Source organism: Lottia gigantea (assembly GCF_000327385.1).
Source record: "Lottia gigantea unplaced genomic scaffold LOTGIsca_15, whole genome shotgun sequence".
NCBI lineage: Eukaryota > Metazoa > Mollusca > Gastropoda > Lottiidae > Lottia > Lottia gigantea.
This window is the reverse complement of record NW_008707797.1, coordinates 2,730,024-2,747,462: the sequence shown is the minus strand read 5'-3', so window position 1 is coordinate 2,747,462 and position 17,439 is coordinate 2,730,024. Positions and strand designations below refer to the sequence as shown.

At 32.6% G+C, this 17,439-nt stretch overlaps 2 protein-coding genes across 2 annotated transcripts; both read right to left on the bottom strand.

Moving 5' to 3' along the window:
* Nucleotides 1–6,182: 6,182 nt before the first annotated feature.
* Nucleotides 6,183–7,696, bottom strand: LOTGIDRAFT_96453 (hypothetical protein; the record flags this gene model as incomplete). Its single annotated transcript, XM_009050513.1, has 5 exons — nucleotides 6,183–6,304; nucleotides 6,542–6,615; nucleotides 6,834–6,936; nucleotides 7,073–7,235; nucleotides 7,547–7,696. Coding segments are annotated over 5 exons (612 nt in total), but the record flags the coding sequence as incomplete, so codon positions are not given.
* An 8,108-nt stretch (nucleotides 7,697–15,804) lies between these two features.
* Nucleotides 15,805–16,806, bottom strand: LOTGIDRAFT_157922 (hypothetical protein; the record flags this gene model as incomplete). Its single annotated transcript, XM_009050512.1, has 4 exons — nucleotides 15,805–15,884; nucleotides 15,934–16,022; nucleotides 16,335–16,410; nucleotides 16,701–16,806. The coding sequence occupies 4 exons, from the start codon at nucleotides 16,804–16,806 to the stop codon at nucleotides 15,805–15,807; spliced, it is 351 nt and encodes a 116-aa protein (XP_009048760.1).
* Nucleotides 16,807–17,439: the final 633 nt, after the last annotated feature.

The following is a 17,439-nucleotide window of genomic DNA, read 5'->3' as shown; positions in this document are numbered from 1 at the left end:
AAATGAATTACCCTGAACGATTTCAAATCAACAACTTACTTAATCGATTAAATTTGTGATAAAATCAAATGTTATTTTCTCTTTATCTTGTTTTCTTATTTTCACCTAAAGTTGAATGAATGGTTGGAAATGAAAGGACTTTATTTTGGTGGAGTGTGAGCTATTAATACTAAGTTAGACAGGTTTACTCATACAGAGATTCTTTAAACTATTCCAGCTATTACAACACCTTAGCTTCTCTTTCTAAGCATCAGGGTTATTATGGCCAGACATGGTTGGGAGAAACTTAAAAATGTCTGATTATGATTTAGATCTTAAGGACAATTTGTTTTGATATCTAATGATTTTGCTAGTTTTTACCATGGAAATTGGCAACCTATTGCAATTAACAGGCAAAGGACTTAAAATTTTAAGGCTAAATTCCTGATACTAAAGTCTATGATTTAGGCTAATAGGGCTATTTCTATCTCTCCAAAAGCTGATAACAATAATCAGAAAATTGAGAAAATGTATAAGCTTCAGTGAGTGAATTGTTTATTTGTGAAACTTGAACTATTCTGATTAGACAAAATGAAATAAATTTTATGATGTTATAAATTTACAGTTGAGTTGTTTGTTTTATGCGTAGAATGTGATTGATGGGTTTCAATTTAATTGCATCATCTTGTAATTCTCTGGAAAAAAGTGAATTGAAATGAAGGCAATTTGTTGTACAATATATTCTGCGTACTACTCAGAGTGTTTTAAACTGGCATAAGAAGGAAATCAATTGGGGCCAAAAAAAGATGTCAGAATGCTCAGATGTCGGATATCACAGAGTAGATTGATGGAGGTCATTCAAATTTTGACCCAGCCCAAATACTCTTAACAGTCAAATAAAGATAAGACAGGCAAATACAACTAAGTCAACAGTAGAGTTCTAGTCAGAGTCAATACAGTCAACACAAGTGTCGGCCCTAGTCAGACAAGACTGGCAAATACAATCATATCCTACATCTCTAGCCAGACATGCTAAGTAATCACAGAAAAATTGCTTTTATTGGTACAGCTCTAGCCAGACATGCTAAGTAATCACAGAAAAATTGGTTTTATTGGTACAGCTCTAGCCAGACATGCCTAGCAATCATAACCAAAAAAGCCATCAGATAATTGCTATCAAATCAGGCTTACTGACCTTGACCATCATGAAATACAGTCAATTCACCAGCAAAGAGTTATAGTTAGACTTGCCTGGTAAGTGGAACCATATATATGTATCAAACTGTAATTTGACATGGCTGGCAAATACAGCCAGAACAACATCCCTGAATGTTAAACTAGCTAGTTGTGGGGTATAAATTTATTCAGATCAGATATTAGCCTTCTGTTAGTAACAATATTTGGGTATGATCCAACAAGATTTACCTAAGCTCTGTTAAAGTCATCAGTTGTGAAGAATTCTGTTATATTTCTAGATCTAGACCGAAATATCTGCTTCTATTCCAGCCTCTGATCTAGATGTGAGAGATTGTCAGCTGGTGTAGAGACAGAAAAACTAGGCCCTGTTTAGTGAGGATTTTCCGCATCTTCAGACGGGAGGTTTCCTGACTCTACTCTATCAGACAACTGTCCAAATAGCTATGAGAGGCTGGAATAGAGGCAGATGTTTCAGACTAAGCTAGATAGTGTTGAGAAAACTTGTTATCTTAACTTGAAATGTAACACCAATGTTGTTAATTTTTACATCTCTCTTTTTATTGCACATTTTTGTTTGTAAGGGATATTGTCATCTATTTTTCCATTTTACCAGGAATTTTGAGAAACTGGTACCTAGCTAATAGAACTCTAGCTATCTGTATCACTTTAAAGAATGCAAATCTTTGGGGGAAATGTAATTGAAAGAAAGACAAGCATGTATATTTCGTTGTGATGAATATTATGGAATTCTAATCAAATACTTAAAATTGCACACAAAGGATTTTCTACATAGTATAGGGATTTTACAGAAAAAAGTTTACCAACGTTTCAAATGTAAAAAAAATGTTTAAGGAGCCATGTCCCTTTGAAAGCATCATTACAGTTTCTGAGACTTTATGTCTCCATCAATTTCTTCTAGTTGTATAACATGTTTGTTATTTGTTCATTACCATGAAACTGTAGTAAATGTCAATATAATAACAACTATACTGTCTATCCCTTGACATCATTAGGCACTTTTCATAAGACTAGCCCCGTCCCAAGGAATGAATTGGTGCTGGGGCTCAGATTTTGTACTCAAAAAATTTGAAGAATTACAGAGAGCTCATGACAATTTTGAGCTGCCAAAAACGTATCAAAATCTATATCTTTTTGATTTTGTACAAAGACATTGTAAATGAATCAATCTCCGTTGAACTGAGAAAGGTTTTGCTGGGGCTTAATTCTCACTTGCTGAGGCTCAGCCTCCACGGGCCCCACACTAACAATGGGGCTGCATAAGACGTTATTTGTATTAGCTTAAATTGTGAAGATGGTATATTATTTGAATGCATTATTTATAAATATGAATAATACATAATGTTATTAAATGTATGACAATGTAGGACATAATGATTGATTGATGTTTCCTTAATACAACGCAATTTATTTTCCTTGTTTGTTCATACTTTTAAAACTGAGTATAGATACTCAAAGATTGGGTGGTGCAGGGCTTGCCCTTTACCATCTTGAATTTTTATTCATGAAACAGTAAGTGAAAACATAAGAGGAAAGGGGTCTGTTGTACCAATTTAGCTAAGATAAAGTTATTTAACATCTTTTAAAGGGATATACACTGTAGTCAACTAATTATTTCCTTGAAAAATTTAAAGATCAACCAAGATCACTTTTCTAATTGATAATTCAACTTCCAGATCACTTTTGAGATCACTAGTACTTCTGATATCACTAGTACTTTTTGAGTTCACTTGTACTTTTGAAATCACATGTACTTTCGTGATCACTTGTACTTTTTTTTTAGATCATTTGTACTTTTGCAATCAGTATATCACTTGTACTTTTGCGATTACATGTACTTTCGAGATCACTTGTACTTTAATAAAGCAAACTTCAATCTAAGTAAAGAGTCTAAGGATTCTTAATATCTTGACAAATCAGGCAAGAGAGGGTACTTTTTCTCATTCCCATATAATTTTACACCATATTAGGATATTTCTGCTGTATGTCATAATGCCTTGTTGTGCACAAATATCTCAACAGACAAACAATGGAGGGCAACTTTCTCAATCTTTGAATCTTTTGTATCATGGTTTGCTATCGTCAAATTTATTGCTTTTCATGGTTTAATATTGTTTAATTTCTTATTTTGCACATTTTAAACTATAGAATTTAAATTCCACCTCCCTTTATTTAAACACTATGTTTTTCAAGTTCAATTATTCATTATTGACATTTCTTTTTTAAAAAATAAAATGTCTTATCTTTTAAAAATAACACCAAGCCTTGACTGTATAAAATGATAAACTTCAAATAAACAAGAGCAACTCACTACATATCCTGTTCTAGTTTTATTTTGATGGGTCAACCTCGAGGCTTTTGGTGTGGCTGATATTTTTTTTAGATCTTTCAGGAATAACAATCAGGATCATAGACTGATAAATTACGTCTTAATAGAATTTATCATTCACTATAACTTGGTGGATATAGAACTTACTTTTACCCATGTGACATACAGTACTTGAAGTTTGAAAAACATTGACAAACCCCACCAAGCTATATGACTCTTTTCTAGTTCATTCCAGATTGTTTAGGTCAATACCACACATTACCGGTGAAGATCAACTTATATTTCTGCTCATAAAAGGTTTAAATTTGTGTGCAACCCTTTATAACCTCTAGAATGGCTCAATGATTATACCTATGTGATAGGATAGAATTTTAAAAGGTTTAAGACCCTTTCCCCTCTAATACAATATAGTTTATATTACTGCTAAGTCATTCCCTTTACAACCTCCAGTATGGCTTATTGATTATACCTACGTGATGATAAGGAAATGAAATATGTGAAAGGTTTATGGTCCCTGTAGGGCAATATCACCCTCGTTAAAATAGTATTAAGACTACAAAGATCATTGCTAAGGCGCAGAAAAAGACAATAAAAACCATAATCTATGGCTGAATGATCACAAACAGATAGATAGATCATTATTGACAAGGTTTACATCAACAAACAAATAAATACAAACAGGTCTTTAGGCATTATAGCACACAGGGTGGGAGGTAACCTTTTAAAAAAATCGAACAAGTCCTCAAGGCATAGACAGAGACATGAAACCCAGTAATGAGCCAAACTAGGGACTGAAATTGGTCAGAGTTAAAGTTCTTAAAAGTTCTGCCTTCTACATTAACTAAAATTATTATTATCATTCTAATATTGTCTGAAGCAACACTGATGAAAAAAATTTATTTTAATATGCTCTCTGCTCCCCCAAATTAATTCCTACACCTCTAATACCAGAGCCCTGTGCACCAATCCTTAAGTCAAATATGGAACCCATGAGTTATTTTTAACCTTAATTCCATAAATAGAAATATCTAAATATGTCGAACAGTATTATCAGATTATCAAAATATGAATTAAAAATCAGTCATTTCTTGATAAGGGAAAGGTTTAAAAACAAAACAGTGACATATTCAGGATTGGTGGAGTTTTAGCTTTATATAGCCCTGTAGTTATAGGGGCCAAGGGGTGGAAAAACCCTCCTGAAAATTCTGACAACCGAGCAATTCCATTACTATAACTTAACACCTTAAACCATTGATAGTTACATAAACCTCATGAATTTTTTTAACAAAATAGGCAACTGTTACAGCTTTTCACATGATGAAAACAAAAATTAGTTAAAAATATGAATATTCATGGCAAATTGAGATCATGTCAATACAGCAGCTGAGAACTTGACTGATAACATACATATAACTTAAACTATGTAGTTTTAATGACTTTTTATTTGAAAATTCTGCCAGTAAACAAAATATTTTAAAAGTTTGACAATTTGATTTAAAAATATGTCATTTACAAAGATATAGAGAATGTTTATTTGACAATGACCTTGACTGAGAGAACAAACACAATATGTTTTTATGACTAGCCTTACTATAAATATGTCATTTAACAAGTCTCCTCAAAACATTGACATTTCAATCATTTTAGCATTAAAAAAAATTACCATCTCTGATGAGATATTTTGATCATTTCAGCATGTTTATAAAAATATTAAATTTAAATGTTATTACAACTTGTTTTATGAGAAAACTGTCATTATACAAAATTCGCCTCAAAGCAAAACATTACAAAAATTATCTTGTCTTTATATTTGAATATTTTTTACATGTTTATCAAAAAATTTTGAATCGTACCATCTCCAAGAGACATTTTTACAAGTATATCAAAATATTAACATAAAAATTTTGACATTTTTGCCCACATAATTGTAGATACAGTGTCGTATCATAATAAACATTTGTCATCATGACTTCCAGTGGTAAAAAACTTACATGTTTTCAATTATCTGGCCCTTGGGGAGTCAAAAATCCAAAAAGTAAAAAAATCAAATTAAGAAATTATAATAATTTAATTCAATTAAAAGGAATAACAATATAAAAAACAATTTTCAAAACATAATATGGTCATCAAATTAAAATGTTAGTGCACATCAACGAATGATTCAAAACATACATAGGAGCAGTTCACTTTATTTGAGGTAGTTTATAAAGAAATACCGCACTAAATCTTGCTTGTATAGTTTCAATAACTATTTATTCTACCTACAATAAGAGTGGACTGCTCACGTTATTTTTTGAATCGTATACTGATGTGCAAATGGAATGTGATATGATTGAAATGATATGTCTTAGAGGCATACACTGAATCACTATGATTTCAATCTGTGAATATTACCATTTCTTAATGTTTAACTAATGCATTGCTTCGTGCGTATAAAAGGTTAAGACTTTATATTAAGAATCCAACTCAGTTTCAATATCATTTGGTATCTGAAAACCTGAAACCATTATAACACACTTTTTGATTGTTTTTTATTTACTTTGCGCTCCATTAATACATAGTTAATATCATCTTTCTTCATGATTTCTGATGAGTCAACTCAGTTCTTCCTCTCTCCCTCACACAGTTAGTTTATTATTTTATCATATCCTCAGGAAGCCAGCAGTAAAAATATAAAGACTGGAAGAACAAGATTGTCTATCTGGAACGTAAAGGCCTCATATAACGATGTTAATATTATAGCCATTATTACTTTCTGCCAATATACTGTTTCTATAATACCTAAAACAAGATATTCAGGTTATTTAGAGAGTGAATTAGCATCCTTAAAGAGATTGTAAGGAGGTTTCTAAATGTGTTATGCAAATTTGGACAATTCATGACTTCTATTTGCATCATCCCGTGTGGCTACTTTCATTATAGAAATGCTGAACTGCTTTTAAGTTTTGCTTATAATTTGATGTTATAAATTGCTAAAGTTGTTAAATAAAATGCTTAATTATGATCAAAAGCACAAACCTAAGCTATATAGTATATAAACAGTAAGACACTGACTAAAAATAGAACTTGTTGTTCCTTCTACTGTTTTCTTGCTGCCTAAAATACAGAGAGAAACATAACATTCATACTATTCTAATATATAATTCAGCATTTTACGTCCAATTATAATCTTCAAACTATCAAACATTGAGAGTAAAGGCATCATATTAGCTAGGGTAAAGGTCATAGTGGATGATTATAAGTGCTATGAGTGACTGAATATATCTTTTAATTCAGAATTCATAATAGAAGGGGAGATCAAAGCTAACACCTACCAGGCCAGTGAATTCGACCAATAGAAGACCCAATGATAGAGGCTACTGTGTCACCTATACCCAGTGACAAGACTCCACTGTATAAACTAATACTGGTAGCTGAAAAATAAAGAATATAAATGCAGTACTTAAAAAATACAACCTAAGTTTTGGATGACAGAAATATGTTTGTGTGATCATGTAAACCTTACCAGGGCACAGAAATACCTAAACAGAACCTGAAACAAGTGTTTACTCATTTCGAAATTGAAATGCTTCATACCTTTATATAAAGATTTAGTCAACCATAATGGCAGTGATAGACCAATCAGTAGATAGAGATGAGTTAAAATCACTACACCTTGGTCTCGGTCATCAATAAACATAGAAAAAGACTGGTCAATCACACAACCAAGGCACTTTACATACACGTATTGTCTAAAATATAGAAAGGACAGAGTAATAAAAACTATGTGTCTAGAATATATCAAATACGAAGTCTAGATCAAGATTAGAGGATGGAGTAAAGTCTTTGAAAATTCTTATATTAATTCATAAAATACATGAACTGGATGTTCAATTCTTATTCTAATATGTACCTTGGTTTGTTTAGTTTTCCACATTTATAACACTAGTAACATTTTAATTATTAGCTTTCACTAATTTATTGATATAGGAAATTAATGGAAATACAAAGAACTTAAACAGTACAACTTTTTAAACAGCTTACTAATAATGAAACAAGGGAGCTAACCTCTAGTATAATAAAGAAAGCTAGAGCTATAACAGATGACAAATATAAAAACTCTACATCCACTACCAGCCCTGGTATAAACACGGCCACCACTACAACGTGGAAATATTTACGTATAATAGTCGATACGTCACGACTATCAGCAGTTACACTTATATATCCCACAATACACCCTGCTACCAACGAACACGCTACCCAATAACATAATAATAGCACCTGAAATATAATGTTGATATTGTTCATTAATAAAATCAGGTCCTAAACCAAACCAATAAACACTTAAATTAATACAATAGAAGTTCTTATAGTACTCTCTAGATTAAAATATTACAATCAACCATCAATTTATAAAAGGCATAAGTTTAAGGGGCTTTTCTGGATAACTTTCCTTTTTCACTCGATCTTGATATCTGAGAATTCCTCTTGAAACCTACCCTTGTTCGTGTTTTAAATATTACTTCAATCAACCAAACTATAGGAAACTGATCGAGATAAATATATAATACTGGTATAATAAAGACTACAGCCACTCCACCATATATAACATAGAATAGACCAGGTTTACAAGACGTATTTAATAAATAACATAACAATACAGCTATAAGAAGACTTATAAAACCAACCTGAAATACCAAAATATTGATAATAACTAAATGATAAAACCAATATCAAGATCAGGCTACGTATTCTCGAAACAATCTTAGCACTAGGATGTCCTAGGGTCTTATCTTATCTAGGACATCCTAGCACTAAGATCTTTCCGAGAATTTCAAAAGTTACAAGAAATGTTTAATTTTTAGGTTTAAGTTCAAAGCAATCATTTTTACTTGTGCTTACTATTAAGTTATTTGTTTTTCATAAAATACTACTTACTGAACAAAATACATCAACTTCTAAAACATCTTGTAAAATAGATGACTGAAAAAAACAGTTACAGAAGTGAAAATATGTCAATTCCAAACTTTCATACATATTCAGAAAAATACTCATCTTAATAAAATATTCAAAGGTTAAGGGGAAGAACTCAATATGATTTGATTGGTAAAAGGATTCCAAATACCGTCTTTTTCTATACCAATTCAAGAGCAAACTTAAAGACTAAAGGGCAGTAACTCTGTATGTATAATGTTAATATCACCTACTGTTTGAGCAGAATGTAGAATTCTCCACACAGTGAGGATAAAAAGATGTAAAATAGTTGCTAACTCTCCAAAACTAAAACAGTTCGGTAGAAGATTTGGTATTTTTTGATTAAGATAACAAAATAACACTAATAATAAACACACTAGTGGATATTCACAAATATCTGAAATGAACAAAGGAATGTTAAAAGATAATTATGCACATAATGTTAATATTAAAACAAATGCAAATGAAATGAATGGAGTTTTATGTCCTACTTTCTGCACATAATGGGCTAACCAGGATATGCAACGCCATGCATTGTGCAATGAGAGAATTTTACCAGGAGATTAGCCTGCTCGTTTTGCTGTCAAACTGTCGAGGGGTCTCGAATGTGCACAGCCTGTAGCACACAAGGCCTTTCCGTTTTAAGATAGCAATTGATTGAAAATTGAAAGAAATTACTTACTAAATTGATAGAGTAAAATAATCACACCAGAAAACTGTAGAATTATTTGTAGCCACCATTTTATTTTATCATCGTGTTTAAGTTGGTAGGTAGAAAATAGGAATAGAATAATAATAAAATAGACATCTTTTTTACTGTTTGACATCACCCTAGCTGAACCTGAAAACAATTCATAAAGTGAATAGATTGAAAATAACACTATTCTATTCAGAGAGAAGAATTAAGAAACAGCATTTCGCCTTTATGAACCTTTTTTTCAAAATAATAAGAGATGTGTAATAAGAGATGTGTCATGAGAGATGTGTCATGAGTCAGATAGATTCAAAACAACATTTTACTTTTAATTTTCTGTATTAGATAGAGCTGTTAAAACAGATCATGTCTTGTACAATATTGAAAGTTTTGCAAAGAGGTAAAGCCAAACTTTGTATCTTCTTTAAGGTGGTTTTAGCAGTTCCTTTGCACCCATAAAAACTAAGCCCCTGCTGTCTCTACTTTTTATCTATAAAAAATTCAGACATCACAAAAACTGAACAAGAATTACAAATTAAAGGTCAAAAATCGATAAAAAGGTCTCAAAAACAAAGATGATAATTCTAATAATTCCAATGTCAAGGCCTAATAAATAACAAACACTTGTTGTTTTGCCAAATAAGCTTATTATTACCGTTATCTAACTACGCACAAAGCATATCTCTGAGGACTATTTTATAAGAAATTGAAAAAAGTAAAGAAAAAATGATGATATAACATCAATTGATATATCACACGTCTCAAGCGAGTCAAAACAACTACCTTTTTTCTATTTCTGATAAATTTTGATTGGCATGTCATATCGTAGAAAATTCAAGTGTTTTGAACATAACTGATATTACCTGATAGCCAACCATATCACACGGAATCTCAGATTTTGCTCTAAATGTTAAGATATTCGTTTTCTAACCTGAAGGTCTGGGGTTTTGATTCCAATTTTCAATGAAGTTTTAATCTGTTAGTGATGCTGAGGTTCACCTTTAAATGTCATGAGGTTTCCCCAAATATCATAGTGTTTCCCAAATATCAAGGGGATTCCCAAGTATCACAGGGTTCCCGAAATATCAAGGAGTTCCCGAAATATCAATGGGTTCCCGAATATCACACGGTTCCCGAAATATCACACGGTTCCCGAAATATCACAGGGTTTTCAAAATAACACAGGGTTCCCCAAATATCACAGGGTTTCCCAGATATCACAGGGTTTCCCAAATATCACAGGGCTCCCCAAATATCACAGGGTTCCCAGAATATTATAGGGTTCCCCAAATACCAAAGAGTTCCCCAAATATCACAAGGTTCCCTAAATATCACAGGGTTCCCCAAATATCACAGGGTTTTCCACATATCACAGGGTTCCCCAAATATCACAGGGTTCCCCAAATATCACAGGGTTCCCATTTCCCAGAATATTATAGGGTTCCCAGAATATCACAGGGTTTCCCAAATATCACAGGGTTCCCGAAATATCACAGGGTTCCAGAAATATCACAGGGTTCCCGAAATATCACAGGGTTTCCCAAATATCACAGGGTTCCCGAAATATCACAGGGTTCCCCAAATATCACAGGGTTCCCCAAATATCACAGGGGGATTGAGGGGGGGATTGAGCTTTAAGATTAATTTTGTATCAATTAACATACAAAAACAGTGTACATTAAAATTAGACAGTAGACTTTTAGTCTAAGGTCAATGCCTGAGTACACATTTTCCGACAATGTTTGAGATAAGTGTCTGAGCAAGGTCTGACCTAGGTCTACATGGGCAGTTAACATGTTCCCTGTCATGGTGTGACTCATTTTGATAATGACTTTTATACTACATAGTAATGTACATTTGACTGACTGAATCATCTTCAACCTCATATCATTTGTGTCCAAGGCATCCAAAAAAAACAACCCCATTTTTTTTTATTGTATTGCAAATATTATGTCCTCTCAATCTCTCAATCAATCAAAAAACAAAAGTTATCTTATGACAAGCCTTTATCACCTTGGTAACTCTTTTATAATAGTAATAATATGATTTGGTAAATCTGACTTCAAAAAGCAACTTTCCTCTTAGAAGTAGTTGCCATGTCCTTCTTTAAAAATGAATGGGGAGGAGGGTTTTGGGGTCATTATTACATGGAGGGCAAGGTTAAGTGAATGAAAGTATTGTGTGTCATTAGTTTGCGTGGACAGAAGCCTGTACTCTGACATGGAGATTTCTAGACTATTTCAAGATAAACAATGTCAAATGATAAGCTAATGATAATTGGAGGTAAAGTACAAGGAGCATGTAAGAGTTGTGTTAATAAGGATTGAACTCTGATCGCTGCTTTAAGGTATAAATAAACACCTTGGCTGGAATAGGGACATTTTGATGGCATCATCTGTAGGAGCAGAGACTTAAAAACTGAAGGAGACAAGACCTGAAAAATTGTCAACTGAGAAGACGGAAATTTGAAGCAGTAGATTATCGTGAAGTTGAAGAAACAATTTTCAAAGCAGTTCAAGATCTGATGAGAAAAATGGCAGAAAACCAAAATGGAGATGTTGAGAAGATGCTGGATGAAGCAAAGAAACAGGTATTCAAAAATTTCGTAATATCTCCCCTCTCTTCCTTCTTCACTTTACCCTATGTTTCCATCTGTATGTCTTCATCTGGGATGGGAAATTTTAGCTGAATAATTTAGCATCTTTATTAAGATAAGATACCAATTTTCATCACAATTTAGAAATTTTCTCAAATACATATTCACTGTGATACAAATCTAATAAGCACCTATATTTGGAGCACCTCTTAGACACGACTGGCGATATAGTCAAATCAACAGTTAAGAGCTCTATCTAGACATGACTGGTTAATACAACCAAATGAACAGTTAAGAGCTCCATCTAGACATGACTGGTTAATACAACCAAATGAACAGTTAAGGGCTCTATCTAGACATGACTGGTTAATACAACCAAATGAACAGTTAAGGGCTCTATCTAGACATGACTGGTTAATACAACCAAATGAACAGTTAAGGGCTCTAACTAGACATGACTAGTTAATACAACCATATGAACAGTTAAGGGCTCTATCTAGACATGACTGGTTAATACAACCAAATGAACAGTTAAGGGCTCTATCTAGACATGACTGGTTAATACAACCAAATCAATAGTTAAGAGCTCCATCTAGACATGACTGGTTAATACAACCAAATGAACAGTTAAGAGCTCCATCTAGACATGACTAGTTAATACAACCAAATAAACAGTTAAGAGCTCTATCTAGACATGACTGGTTAATACAACCAGTTTTAATTATGCATGACAGGCATATTCAGCTAACTCAACAGTTTAAACTACATGCACTCAATATAAACTGAATGAATCAATTGTCACTTGTTATCTTATCAAATAATACCCCAAATTCTAAGATCAACAAGACTTTTTCATTCATAAACATAGACTTTATCTACAGTAATATTACGTAAAATTGAACTTTGAACTTTGACAGTGACAACATGCAAGTACACTCTTTCCACCCAGGAGTAGGTCTCAATATTGAACTTTGACCTCCATATGTGACAATATACATGTACACTATACTACTGTCACCTTACTTTTCTTGTAAAATAAATGTGATAATTAGTGAATTTGAATATCTATTTCTAGACTTTGAAATGTACATATACTACTAACTGTCCTTACTTACAAACTAAGTTGGCATTGGAATAGCTTAGTCAGTAGTGGATTGTTGCTTGATAATTAGGTGCCATGAGTTCAAATCTTCCTTAAAGGAAGACGAAATACTGGTGCCACTGGCAGTGCTTCTGATAGACGGCTTTTTATAAGATTTAAACCGTAATTACTTAAGTTGAAGATTTGAGATATTTCTTTTTCAATTGCCTGTCAACATTAATTCAAAATCTAACTATTTCATAATGATAGACTTTGACCCCTGACAATACTGCACATGGCCTGTCACACTGCACATATAAGGTTAGTTTGGTATCCCCTTAAGCCAGTTTGACATTTTTGTGGTTCAGTCATACCTAATTGGTAAAAAGAGCTGACTGGTAATTATACCAGTTGTTAGTTAGAGTACCAACTTTTTATTTCTGATAATTTATGTCGTAGCAAATGGTTCATTACTTCAATCGTTTTAAATCCAAATCTTTAATTCATGTCCTGTTCATAAACAAAAAGACAGGTCAAACACCTTTGAGCTCTGTTAAGACATGACTGGGTATTTTAGCAAATTCTGTTTCTTCACATATCTGAAGTTCCTTCACTTTAAAAGCATTTACGTTGTGGAGGATGTCCCACTACTAAAATCTATATCTTATTCATAGTCCAAGACCAATCAGACATTGTTGCAGGTCTGTTCAGACATGACTGGCAAATATACTAAATGTGACAATCTGAGGATAGAGCACCAAATAGTCTTCATTTAATAATTCGGAAGCTTCTTCTTTCTAAAAGAATTTTGTCTAAATGGGCATATCACACCACTTCCATCCTAATCCACAAGACCTTCCAGACACCTTGGAGCTCTATTCATACATGACTGGCAAATATACTAAATGTGACATCTAAATAGACAATCAAAAAAACATTTTGTCTCATGGGGCATATCACACCACTTGGATTTATCCTGTTCATAGTCCACAATTGAAATGTTATTTCACCTTAATTTCACCTCTCAATTGAGGAATGTATGAGCTAAATCGTGGTATTATCGCCACTAGAGGTCAACACAGGACAATCCCTTCCGTCAAATTTATCTATATAAGTGTTATGTCATTTTGAAAAGATTCATTTTAAATTTAAATCTTGAGATTACTGATTTTATTTCTTATATTTTGGAGAATTTTCATTTAACAGTATGTATTAAAAGTTTAAATTTTGATGTTCTCAAACATTTTTGATAAAGAATTTTCTAATCACAACTTTATAACTTTGTGGACTGATGTTTTCATAGTTCCATCTAATATATTTTCACAGATACAGCTTTCAGAAATTAAGAAATTACTTCAAGATTTTAATGTATAAAAAACATAATAATTTTTCAGATTTATTTTCTTATTTCCTAGTTATATAGTTTCATGTATAAAAATATCATTTAAGAAAAAGAAAGGACCTTATGTCTTAAGCCTTCTTATTTAGAAAAAATACAAAGGAATCATGTGAATACGACCACAGCGATCATGTGAAGATGGTTCACAAATAGAGTATTGTTTATTAAGTTCACCATTGAACAACTCTGGTTACTACTCTCAGTTTGGCTCTATTTGGTCAGTGACATTTGACAGATTTGTTTAGGTACCAAAGCAGTGAAAATATGACTTTACTTTCTTTTGTGAACAACATTTTTACATTAAAAGAAGTAAGCAGACACCTTTTAAGATTGACTAAAGTATTTAATTATACAAGCTTTAGTTCTCGTCAGACGACTTCATCGGGTGAAAATTTCTTCTTACTTCTTTTCTTGTACAACAACATAGAGTGATACGGCCTTACAATCAATTCTACATTTTTACATGTTTTATTTACCCCTTTCCACCCTCGTGGCTGGTTAACCGTCCACACACTAATGCAATATATACCCGAGCAACTGGTATACCGCCCATTACTAAGTGACGTCATACAACATTAACGTCATACGCTTTTACTTTTATTACTTGGAGTTCAGGGTATATGACGTTATATTTCATTTACACTCAGGGTTCAAATGGTTAAATTTCCGTAATTTTATAACGAGCAAAGTTTTATCGATGTTTTAATTTATCATTTTAGAAGAAAATGGTGGTAAAAGTCATCACAGCAGCCGTCAATATAGTACTGAAATATTATTTCTTAGCATTATTGGTATTCATTGGATATCTAACAAAAATCAAAAATGCCATCATGGAGCCATTAGAACCAATAGCAGAAACATCCAGGAAGGTGCCAGAGAAAGACATTTCGTTACATGGAATTGTCAGAACCCTGACTAGGCTTGTGTTTTTAGTTGGACTTATGTGGTGGACTGTTGTAAAATCCATCTTTGATAAAGTGAATCCTTTCCCTGGATTTTGGGATAAATTTATGCATACTGCTAAATCCTATGCTGAAAAGGATACCCCGAAAATTGTAGAGAAAACATCTTAAATTAAGAAACTTTAAATAGACTTAATTTACAGTATTATGGACTTTATAATTTTTTTATCTCGTGTTTTTTTGTGATACAAATTCGATAAATAAATGCCCAGTTCAGATAGAACTCAGAAATAAATATGTTTATTTTAATGTATCAGTCTTTTAACTTCCCTTTCGTATCATACTGTTGATATCCTTTGTCAAAAGGATGGATTAAGTAACAATGGTAAACCCTCACTCACTGACTGCATATAAAATGAGACAGAAAAGGGTGGAGAGTTCTGAACAGGTTCTGTCTGTTCCAAATTGGAACTTCCAATTCTGCCCTCAATCGAACAGTATGTTAGCGAACATGTCACATTCAAAATTTTCCGATCTATCGGCTACTCTGCCATTTTGAATTCTGTCAGCACCTACTATATTTTCAACACACATGGAACTCTGTTCCAACTTCCAACGTGCAGAACTCACCAATCAAGCGACCCAAAAGCCATCTACATATTATTAATTTTACAAGCTGATCCTGTTTGATTTCTATTAGTGAGAAAACATAATCCATCCCAGGTTAAGCTCTCTGGGAAACCAAATTTTCATTTTCTAAGATTCCAAAAGATGAAACTTACCTGAAGAAATTTGATTGAATGTATTGTAATCTGATAAAACTGCCATAGGTATTAAAATACAACAAAGAATTCCAGCATCTGCTCCAGGTCTAAATTACACAGACAAAAAAAAACACAATATCAAACTTGCGTCAATGATGGACACACACACACACACACACACACACACAAATTCTGTGGCAGAGTTAGACATTTTACTTGCTCGGCTTGTAAGTAGACTATATCTTAAAATTATGTGTTTTTAATTAAGATAAGTTAGTGATCAAAACATGGAGGTGGAAATCAACACATAGCACCCAAAAATCAAAGCTCATGGTTTATAACATCTTACTAGTACCAGAAATTAATTCCACCTTGTAAATGTGGTTAAAATAAAGTAAAATGAAAGTAAGGAAGCTCACCTATCAACATGGCTGACTGGAGGTCGAGATGTTAAATGCTGCCAAACACAAATACAAAACTGAAGGATCACAGTAACTGTCAAACAGAAAAATCACAGATTAACTAATAATCAATTATTTAAGTGGTTTACTGATGTCTGAAAGTTTTGAATCTTATACAATCATTTTCACACAAACTCTTCATATGTAAAAAAAACTTCTTCCATGTTGTACTTTATGGAATCAGATAACACTTACTTGTGTCTTTTCAACTAAAATCATACTAATGACTAACTAATTTTCACATAATTAATAGACTTATATATTGCTCTGTGACCTAAGCCAGTGCTTTCATTGAGACTCGTCTCAATACACCCTAATACTTACCCTTACTCAGCCAATCTAAATGAAAGGCCGTCTGACGTAATACCAATGTGACCCCGCAGCAAATCACACTTGCTTCTAGGATTCTTAAAATACTTGAACCTGCCATTTCTGTCAAAATGGTAGTTCTTCATTCTTAGAACCAATATCTTGATCTACCAGCTAGCCTAAAAGAATAAACCATTCTATTATTACAGCTAGAAACATAGATCTGACCTTGTCCTTCACATGACCGTACCTTATACCTGTATTACAGTAAGAGAGATTAGACCTTGCTCTCAACGACAATTTTATCTCCTTTAAGTCCGTAAAAGGAAACTAAGAGTCAATAACATACAGCATGGCGATTACTGCTACATCACACAACTGAATATATTTGAATTCATTCAAAATCAAATAAATATATTCATAAAGGTTAAAGTAAGAATTCATTGAAAAGTTCAAAGTCCATAAGTTTGTCAACATTATTTATTAAGTAGATATATATAGTTTCAGTATCAAAGAAACTTAGAGTTTATTACCCTTTAATAATTATTAGTAAAATTAGTCAACAATATCCTGCTGATATCTGAGTTAAATCCATTCAGCTAAAGTGCCTTAAAGTAGTAAAACCAAGGGCTATTAATAGGCAACAGCAATTACTTATCAGTTTCAATATTGTAATGGGCTATCCATTCAGTTATTGTAAGATGTTAACACAGAATTGAAGCTATTCTTTCATAGATCCTACACACATTACTTA